At 40.0% G+C, this 10,945-nt stretch overlaps 1 protein-coding gene across 1 annotated transcript in view; it reads left to right on the forward strand.

Moving 5' to 3' along the window:
- PCDH15 (protocadherin-related 15) overlaps window positions 1-10,945 on the forward strand; it is a gene marked incomplete at its 3' end in the record, with an annotated part of 234,661 nt that overhangs the window by 198,389 nt on the left and 25,327 nt on the right. Inside the window, exon 18 of the mRNA XM_010002259.1 lies at window positions 7,543-7,671. Within this exon, the coding sequence (XP_010000561.1) occupies window positions 7,543-7,671 (129 nt within the window). The remainder of the gene's footprint in view (window positions 1-7,542; window positions 7,672-10,945) is intronic.

The following is a 10,945-nucleotide window of genomic DNA, read 5'->3' on the forward strand; positions in this document are numbered from 1 at the left end:
TGCTGACATTCTCATCTTTTTCTATTGCATTTTTGGATGTGCAAGGTTTTAGTTTTGGGGAGTTTCCTTTGGGGGTTCATTTTTCTGGGTTTGACAGCTTTTCTCTTTGTCTTCTCCCCAGGCTTTTTCTGATCTGTTTTCATTAGTGTAATTATTGACAAGATCCAGCCTTGTCGTTCCCTTCAGCCTCAGTCTTTTCTCTCTCCTAAATTTCTTTGCAGTCCAGCTGGCCATTTCTTCTTTATAACTTGGAGAGGTGTAGAGGGTCAGTAGATACTGCTTTTCAAGTTCTCATGCCCTACACTGGAAGGAAACAAATACCTGAGGTTTGCAGCCTTCCTGATAGGAACAGCCTGGAAAAGAATGCCATGTTCCCCCTTCCCCATGGCCTGGTAGGTGTTGTTTATTGTGGTTATGCAGCTTCTGTGCTTTCAGAAAGGTCAGTGACCAAGGCCATTGTGCATAATTACCCATCACTTTTTCTGACTTGGGCACTTCACTGTCATTCTTCATTACCAGTCATTAGATTTCCATTAACATCACCGCCCTTCAGGCTGTCAGTCTCCTGGAGCAGTGGTCTTAGACAGCATGGCAATTTACCCATTCTATAGTTAATGTATATTTTTTTTCTGGTCCTGATCACTCTAGTTTTTTAAGATCTGAGCAACTTCTTGGTGAAGGATAGCTATTATTTTGGTTATTGTAATTTCAGTGTACATTTCTTGAATTGAATATTGAGAAGTCCTGATGTGTAGTTTAGAAGCATTATTCAGTTTCTTTTTTGGTCAAATAAGGCCTTGGGCTTTACCTCAGATCTTATTATTTGCAAACTAGTTATATCTAGAAATTATAATGTTTGTCTTAGTGTTTGGCTAAATTAATAAACTGCCTTGACATCAGAGCACAGAATGTTTCCTCTGCAAGGCACAGGATGCTCTCATCAATTCTCAACTTCAATTTAAATGGCAGGGTAGAAATAAAATAAGTCACAAGTGAAATTTCCTTCAAATTTGTCATCTGTAACATTTTTCAGGGCCTGGCATACTTAGGATAAAAGATATTTGTGGAGGCAATGGGAATGTTACATTTGTTGCTTAGGGAGGAATTATGCATGTAAGAATTATTTTAGTGGCCCTAAGAAAGCTACAAATTACAGCTGTTCATCTTTTGTTTGAATTATGCTTATTATGAAAGTAGAAGTAAACACAATTTGCTTCAGTAATAAATAGAAAAGGCCTGGTATGAAGCTGTACTACGTTTTTCCGTGGATGAATTTGCAATAATAGCTCCAACACTCCTTCCCAAACCATGCTTGACAAATCTTTTGTAGAAATACCTGGGTTTAGAACAGCCAAGGCCATTTTTTATCCTTACTGTATTATCTTGGTATTCTGCATGAGGAGCATCCATTCAGTTGAGGTACCAAACCAGTTGTGAATTAGGTCTCTCATTTCTTTGGGGAACCACTCTAGTTCGTTTAAAGACTTTTAGTGGTAATTAAACATATGTCAAGATCTTTAGCAAAACAGGAGCTCTGTTTCATGAGAGTCCTGTTTTACTGCCAGGATCCTCTACAAAACACTGCAATTTTTCATAGTTCCATAAGAAATTTGTGAAACTTTCATTCTGATGTATATAATGACCAAAATAACTTGTGTATAAGCAAGGGGGCAAATTAAAACATTCCAGCTGCACCTGATTTGTCAAATATCTTTTCCTCAAACATCTTTTTCTCTGTTCAGTTTCCCCAAGCTGTGCAAGGAAAAACCTGCTCCATACTGCTGGTAGTTATAAGCATTGACTTAATTCTGCTCTGCCACACACAGGTCACTTTGCAGTCCTACAAGTGTAGAACCGAACTGAGAGGAGAGTAATATAGGGAGCTGGGACGTTGGTTCCAGATAAATGTTACAGCTCTCGATGAAGAGAAATTAAATGTTTTGTGGTTTCTTTGTTGTTTGTTTTTTTTAATCTTGAGACTGTGAGTTGGGCCATGCAGCCCTCTTCCCACACACAAGACAAGAAAACTGGCTCTGCAGAAGCAGATAGGCACCAAATCAGGACTTGTCATTAAATATAACTTCTGCTGCTTTGACAGTCAAAGATGGTGATTACTTTTAGAGCTCCTCATGGTCTTCATTATTGACTTTAAAACGTTGATGTGGTAACTTGAGAGAAAGTTAGAAACATCACCAACCTCTCTCTGAGTGTGCCAGGGGTTTTCTTGGTGGAAGAATTTCAGCTAGTGACATAGAAAATACAGTTTCTGTGACACTGGGAGCAATCTCAGGCAGCCACTCTTACCTGCTGATGAAAATGGCAATAGGAAATGTTTGGCTTCTCTAATGGTAAAAGAAACTGAGCTTCCTGCAGGGTGCAGTGGCCTCTTTTCAGTGTGTTTACTTTGATCCTCTCTGCGGTGCCCTTTGTGTCCCCAAAGTGTGCATTTGCTGCCTGGGGTCCTGGTCACCTGTTGACCAGTGTGCCAAGCAGTTACTTGGCTGTTGTTAGAAGGGGTAGGGCCCACGTTCTGCTTGCTTTGTTATTGTTTGTTCCTGTGGCAGAGTGATGAGAGGTGATGGTTAGCCCCCTGGACTGCACTTCCAAGCAATGGTTATTTAGTCAATGTGATTTTAGTGTTGCTGGTGACTTTTTTACACTATCCACAGGACAGATGGTCATGATGTTACCCATAATGCTCCGTGCTGTAGTTCTGAGTAAGCTCCTGTAATTTACTCCAGTTGCCTAATAAAGATTATTTTTGGCTAGAATGTTGGTCTTAAGCTGTGGCTTGCAAAGAGTTTAAGCAAATCTTTGGAGCCATCTAATGGGGATATTAAAAAGGTTGATTGTATTTTGTAATCCTTTATTGACATTAATAGCAGACCTGCTGCTTTATCTACCTCAAAGAAATCAAGGTAACCAGCTGGCTACCATTTCATGTAGAAGGTTGGCATTGCTCCATCAGGGGGATAACAGATGTTTCCTGTATTTGGATGAAATAACAAGATTTTTGGGTAATCCCATATTTATTCTCCATTTCAGTTAGTTGTTAGTGATGTAAAGGAAGAGAGCACAGGAGCACTGCTGCTAACCCAGAGCTTGTTTTGAATGCCCATCTTGGTGATCCTGCCACTGAATTTACACAGTTGTGATAGTTTGCTAAATTGTGATTAATATAAAATGAGGATATCTTTGACGTGTTTACTTTACAACAGGATCTTGCTGTAGGACCCTTGGAAGTTTAGGAAGAACATAAAACTTTACAAAATAATTTTCCCATTTGGCATCTCAATAAAATATTATTACCTTGCAAAAGTACTGTGCTTTAAATTCATAAGTGAAAGTTGAAGTTTGCCTTGAGACTTGGTAGCAAGTGGAGCATTATCCTGTGTGGCCATGTTGGCTGGCAGGTAAGATAGGATGCTTTTTCCTTGCAAAGCTAAGCAAAACCTCTTCATTCTTTCCAATTCTTTTTATTCTGGGGGTTTAGTCTGACCTGGAATCCCAAAGTTCTACCCTGTGTTACAGAATAACTTATGGAGTAACTCCAGAAAGCTTTCAGCTTTCATAAGCACAAGTTGAGATGGTAGTTGACCTATTGCATTTTTCAGGTAACCCCTGTGTAATTATCTAAAGGCATCAAAAACATAATTCTTTATATTCCTATCCAGGGAGTGCTGAGACCAGGTAACCAGTACCTGTCTGCAGCATGAAAACAAACTAGAGCTTGGAAAGCCCTTGTGCTTCATCATGTTGAAATGCTCTCATTTTTGTCCTCATGGGAAGAAGCTGTTACATATGTCCAGTCTGAACCTCTCTTGTTTCAGTTTACACCTGTTTTATCTTCTGACACTAAGTCTCATGGTGTGGTGATCTTTGGAGGCCTGGGCCTTTCTCCTTGCTAAATTTCACAGGGTTTCTGTTGGCAAGTTTCTCAGCTGGCCAAGATCCATCTGAATGGCAGCCCTGCCCTCCAGCATATCGACACTACTGCTCCATTGCCTCCTCTACATAATTGATAAAGATGTAAAACAGGATCTTAAAATTCACCTTAAAATCCAGGTTGTATTAAGCAGAGTTCAGCCTTCCCTGCTGCCTCCACTATCTCCTCTTAGATGAAATGTGAGTGTCCTCTGGTACTTCCTCAAATGACCCCTTCTAGACTTGCTCCAGTATTTCAGCACTCTCTGTGCTTCTAATCATAGTAGAGTGATTTGGTTTCAAGAAGGCTTGAAGGAAACAAAAGTTCCCTTTTTATTCAAGATATGAAAATATTGCTGCAGGGTCACGTTGTTAACAGCATGCTTAGGTTTAGGAAAACTGTCATTTAGGAGAAGTGCTCAAAAGAGCTCCTCATAACATGGTTTATCTAAAATAAATACGCAAGCCCTCCCATTGGCATACACTTCTGTACAGAAGTGAGACCTGCAAGTGAGTCACAACAGTAGTTTCATTTTCAGTGCTTGATTCAGAAGTTAGCAGATGCAAAGGCAGGTTCTGGTGGTTGTTCTGAGAGCTCCTGTGGGTTGATTCAGCATCATCAGAAGTAAACACACCATGGCTTATAAAGCACATCCTGTTAAAATTCTCTCAAATGGAGAAGACATTTTTCAAAAAAAGAAAAATGCCCCAAAACCTGGTCTACTGGGAGGTGTCCCTGGAGGGGGTTGGGACTAGATGATCTTTAGGGTCCCTTCCAACCCAAACCATTCTATGCTTCTATGAAAATGACAACTGTTCTCTCTCTTAAGCCAATGTTTTTTTCTGCCATATTTGTCTCGGTTTATTACATCTATGAGGTTTTATTGCCTCGTATTCTGTGGAATCAAGTTAGCTTCAGAAGATTGATTTACCTTGAGTGCACGTTGCACATCAGAGCAAATGTTCTGGAGTGTGGTTTGTGTTGACAATCATGCAATTGTAAAGTACATTTTCCTTATAAAAACTAAATGTGGGAATGGCAGTTTCAGAAACAATTAGCAAATAACTGAGCATAACCAAATATAAGAAGCCAGCCTGAAAGCGTCTTTCTGTTCATTTGCTTGCTTCAAAATGTTCTGAATTTTTCAAGCATTAAGTAGTTATTGTAGGGTGCTTATTGTGGAACAGCTCTCTTACCTGTATTTGCCTCCATTCAAAACCTGTAGAAAACCCCTGACTCTGAAGGAGGAGTATCAGGCATGGATGTTACTGAGGCCACTTGTGTGTGGGGTGGAGGGAGGGAGAGATCTGTCCCTTGCTGTGCTGGGATCAGGAGGGATTGATAGGAAGTCTGCTGGCACAGGTAGCACCTCCAAGAGATGGTGGGACACACTGCAAAGGCACCTGCCACATGTGTAGCTGTGAGAGGAGGCAGCTGATTCCAAGAGCAGGGACTGGGCTGCTGGCCAAGTATCAGGATTGGGAAGCTGGAGGAACTGGACCTGTTGTGGGATCTCTCCTGCAGAGAGTGAATTAGCAGATTGAACTGGTGACACAGCAATGAAAACATGACCAAATGCTACTGAGACACTGAAGAGCTTTCAAGTCCAGTAGTCATCCCATGTGGCAGATACAAGGAACTTGCCCTTTAATGAAAATTAGACAATATTTTGCATTTATTTGGGGCGTTTGCTACAAGGACCTCTACAGAGGCCATTAAACTGCTGGAGTTAAAGGTTTTGTGACATGGGAGATACTTCCCCAGAAGATGTTTCAGGAAAGGCATACAAAGTTGCAGGTTTACATTCAGACTTATTTTGTTACTGTTTTTTAAGGGAGGATGGTCACAGGTTTCTTCCTGAAACCTGTGAGGTGCCAGTTTGTCCCAGATTGGTTAAGTCAAAACACTTTTAGGGGTTACACACCCTGTAACTGCTGGGACTGTCCTAAAGGTTTCCCACAATGTAGCTTGACAGAAAGTAGTATCAGAAGGCATCCAGGTACAGCCCAGGAAAGCTGATACAATACCACAGTGTGTGTTTTCAGTGGCACTTGACAGTAGGTGTGGCTGCAGCACTGGGGTCATCACAGATGTCACTGTCTCTGGGGGACAGTACCAAGCAGAGCCTTGTACAACCAGCAATAAGGCTGTTAAACTCCACACGTGTTCCTTCCTAGCATCTGTCTCCCTTGGTGTACTTGCCTAGCAGGCCATCTTTATAAAGTAATATATTTTCTTTGGATAGGAATGCAATGGGACACTGCAGGAAGCCTTCCCAGACTGATGGCACTGTGGTGCAAAGCCAGGAGAGCCTGCCCACGCACTGCTCCACCTCAGCATCACTTCATGCTGCTGCTGGTTGTGCTAGAAACTTGCTCCAGGAAAGATGCTGTAGTTTCCCTGCGCTGCCTGTATGGAAGGTTTCCATCTTCCCTGCTGTGTTTTGTTTTGGTTTTTTCCCAGTAGTGCTTCTCTTTTCTGTGGTGGCTGAAGAGTACTGGACATTCCTTCTCTGTGCAACCTGTGTCACAGGCCACAGAAACTTGCATTATTAGCCTCATCTCTTCTGTACTGCCAGGGTTATAAAACAAAGACATGTTTTTGTTGCTCTTGCCACAGTGTTTAAATTAATGAGGCTCAAGCTGAGGTATTTCACCTCCATCCGTATGCTAGTGCATAGTCTGAAATAAATAACTGCATGAAGGAGCTTGTGTTAGATGATGTATCTGTTATAATCTTCTAATGTGATAAACCTGAAGCCACAGTTTGCAGTGGTACTTGCTGCTGGATTTGAATATATGGAATAAAAGTATCTCTGATAGCAAAGTTGTTAGCATTTGTTGAATTGATGTAAAATACAATAATGTATTAAATACAGTTATGTGGAGTTTTGTGTCTGAAACAGTACACAGGACCAGTGAAAAGAGATCTGGCTCAAGTTGTGAAGATCTGCAGACAGAATATTTCACTCTCCAGTGGCTTGGATTTGGATAGAAAATTTCAGTAGGGACATTTTGTGTGTTAAATATAATTAATGATGCTGTCCCCTTTGAGGCACTTCTGTGTATGTTTATGTTGTTGTGCTAGTGCCTTCTAGTGTGTAAGGAGGATGTGGGGGAAGGATGACGCAGACACCTCTGAACTAAGGCCAGCTGAGCTTGCCATTGAGCTGTAGGAGCATGACAGTGCCAGCTAAGAGGCTCACTGATCATCTAAGTTAATCATCACAGAAGCATATTTTTATTAGTAAAATCAATACCTTCCCTATTTATAGTTCTGTCAAAGGTTGGTATTTCTAGCTTTTTTTTTCTCCTCTCAGAATGGGAGATCCTTAAATCTTTAAAACACCATAAAAGAAAAAGAGACATCTGAAGTCCTTCATGCATCTCTAATATATTACTCAATCTTGAGCCTGTTTTAACTTATGAGAAAAGAAAGGTAAAAATAACCTCTCTGAATGAATAATGTTTTGCAAAAAAAAAATAAATTCATTATCTGTTTACCTGTGATTCTGTGTTGGGTGGGTCTAATACAGAGCAGGAAGGTTGCTGAGGAGTTGTCACCTGTGAAATGTTAAAATAAAGGTAATGTGTTCATAATGTTTTCTCCCTCTGCAGACCTCAACTGCTACTGTTAATATAGTGGTGACGGATGTAAATGACAACGGGCCAGTTTTTGATATGTTTCTACCTAAAAACCTCTCTGTACAGGAAGAGGAAGCCAATGCCTTTGTTGGTCAAGTGAGGGTAAGTTATCAACTGTCCAGAGTTAAATCGTTTATTGTATTACCCAAGCTGTCCAGACTCCTGGGAAAGGCCACAAAATAATTCTGCCTTAGACAAGCTCACATTAAAATGTCTCAGGTTTAAATGCAAACTGTCTTTAGAGGCATTTATGTTAACAAGGTCATCTTTTGAGACTTGAAAATTTAAAATTAATTTTCTTCTTCTCTATGCTTAATAGTTGAAAGGGCTTTTTCATTTAAAAGTAGCACATTAAAAAACTGTTTTTGAAGGGACACCACTGTGAAAGCTTGCTTATAACAGCTTTACAGTGCTACATTATTGCCCTGTTGTTATACTCTTACTGATTTCTTTTAAAATGTTGTTTTAACACACTGAACATGTGACACATATATCTTGTTATGCATATAGTATAAGCCCATTAAGGGGAAGAACAGTTTAGCTATTGACTAAAATAATTTATTACCTGTCGTAAAAAGAGATGGCACCTGGGGTATTATTGATTTGAGTGATTTGAAGCTATGTAAATTTTAATATCATATATAGGTCTTCTGGATTACTGAGTGCAGACTCAGTCACTTGAAACATACATCACTTGTTTTGGCAAAGTCGGATTTTCCTAACAAGGAGAAACAAGGAAGAATGAGTTGTTGGTGGGATTTTTTTTTAACTAATAGCTGAATATGATGTTTCATATTTCCTTCAGTGATGGGTTAGCACAAAAACTGGATTCAACATGAGTTCTAGGGAAGAGACGAATTTGGAAGCATGTGTTTTTCAGAAATTTAGGTGAAAAATCTGCCTTTCTTTCCTGTAGCAGCCATATAAATACAAAAAAAGAGAGCTCCTTAACTGCTGTATTAGCAGTTTCTGCAGAAAGAATTGGATGTTTTGGGTACCACGGGACCCATATTGGGTAGCACATTCACCTTAATCACCATGGTTTTTTTTAAATTTGTATTATTCAGTAAAAGTGCCATCAATGCTTCTAGTCAATCAGTTTTCTTGTTAATTTTATGTTCTTTTTGAGTGCACTTCACTTGTTTTCTGGTATTTATAAATGGAAAAAAAGCTTATTTGGGATAGGTTTGCATTTGCTTCCAGTTCTGTGACTTATTCGTGAAGTTTTATTTCATTCAAGTAACACTTCAGGTTTTGTAGGGTTCTTCTGGGCAGTTTCATTTGCACTTACTCTGAAGTGGTTCTACATACACTTGTGCTCTGCTTGCTGTACAACCTGCTATCACTGAAGGTGGGTACTGCTCTGGACCTCTCCAAGCTCACGTGTATTTTTCAAGGGAAATAAATTTGATCAGTGTAGCTGAAGGTTGCAGTTTTCTGAAGCTTAAATTCAATACACTGGACTGAAACATCAGCCACTTCAAAGACTGTTTTGAACCCATGTACATAAAGGAATTAGGATCCTTGCAAATTAAATCTGTTTCCATAGATCACAAAGTTATTGCTTTGTTTTTTTTCTTGTTGTGTTCCACTTACATGGTCATTTTTCATTTTGCATCCTCAAGTGTAAGGACATGATATTTCAAATCAGTACCAAATCTCTTTAAAATCCATTTTATGTTTTGCTGGATGCCCTCAAGGTACAATAATCTTCTCTAACACTAGATTGGGTCTATTTTTAGCTCAGGAGAAACTATAAAATAGAAAAAGTTATTTCAACAGAACCTCACTTTCTTATAAATTAGCATTATTTATAAGTTGTGTTGAAATTAAAATATTTAACAAAGCCTTGTGACACCTTATTGCTACTTGTGGAATGACAGTAACTGGTTATTTATTGTCATTTTCATCACTAGTCCATATTCCCAGTCTCTGGGTGGAAGAAGCTTTCTTTTCACAAGACAAATACTGGATGTAGTTTCATATTCATAAATGCAAATAGAAAACAGTGATCTGGACATTTGGCTCTTTCTTTTTTGTGGTTGTTTTTTTCCTGGCTTGAGTGAGATGACTGCAATAGGGAGGATGAACTTTTAGATGTAGCTATGTTCTTTGAAGATACTCTTTTTTAAAAGCAGAAATAGCTTTTTTGTGTGTGTGTGGTGATGTGCTTCACAGCCCATTAGAACCACAGCAGGTATGGGAGAGGTTTCTATGGGAATGCAGTTTGTACAGAAGCTGTAATGTGGTTAAAATATAAAGGCCTATTTTTGATGAAAATAGCCTGGTAAAAAATAATGTCATTTTTATTGTGTCATATGTTGTAATTACCAAGAATTAAACCAATGACTGGTAAGCCTGCTTTTCAGAAGGTCTTCTACCATATTCATGGCCAATTTTGCAAGGGGAAAAATACAGCAAGAAGTTTTTGTCTTGGCACCCAAGAAGATCTGGGCACTTCTGCCCATTGAAGCAGAGGACCTGGTGATGAAGGATATGGAAAAGGTGCTCAAGCACTCTATGGCTCAGGATTTTATTGCTGGTAAGGTTTGATCATCAGCTGCCTGAGCCCAGTGTCAGTCTGAGGGAGGAAAGCACTCCCTGCAGTAGATGATGGAGTTATGGGTTGTACCTGTATTAAAATGCTAGTAGTAGTCTAGTTAATATGTGACCAGCTATTGAAATGGTCTTCCCATTCTTGTCTTTCTATATGGGCTTTCTCTTTCTTTCCTCTCCTGAGATGAATCCCATCCCACCCTCCTTTTGTCCCCCCTCCCCTACTACAGGCAAGGTTATAAGCTATTTGTGGTAAGAAACCACTGGGTCCAACGCACCCGTGAGTATCTCCTGCCACAGACAAGAGACTTCTGTGCTTTAGCTTGGGAAAGCTGGGCTTTCAAAGAGATTCCCATAGGGGCTTAGGTTTCCTAAGGAGGTGCAGAACAAGGACAAGGAAAGATTTTCTGTCAGAGAGGAGGGGGATTGTCAGAGGCTGACAGGCCAGTATTCCCACTGCAGCACTGCCACTCTGTGCCACTCTTTGTCTGTCAGCTGGAGGTCCTGAAAGCACAGACAGAGTGCTGCCCATGGGGATTTGAAGAGTGTGCTGAGCATTAAAAGACCAAAAGCTAGAAAGGATAAAACTGAAAGTGTAGCAGACGTATTTCAAATCCATTTTATTTTACCCAGTCTTGTCTAAATTGGAGCAGTTGGAGGTGTATTTGATTCCCTGCTGTTCTTTCATGTCTGATCATGGGGATCCCCCAGCAAGGCAGGAGGAGAATTGCTGAATGAAATACTCTACAAAGGACAACAGGAGACAAAAAGCTTCAAATGGGAAACTTGAAAATTAAATTCAGGCCCCCTATTGCCTGTT

This window comes from Chaetura pelagica, unplaced genomic scaffold (assembly GCF_000747805.2).
Source record: "Chaetura pelagica isolate M959 unplaced genomic scaffold, ChaPel_1.0 scaffold517, whole genome shotgun sequence".
NCBI classification, from domain to species: domain Eukaryota; kingdom Metazoa; phylum Chordata; class Aves; order Apodiformes; family Apodidae; genus Chaetura; species Chaetura pelagica.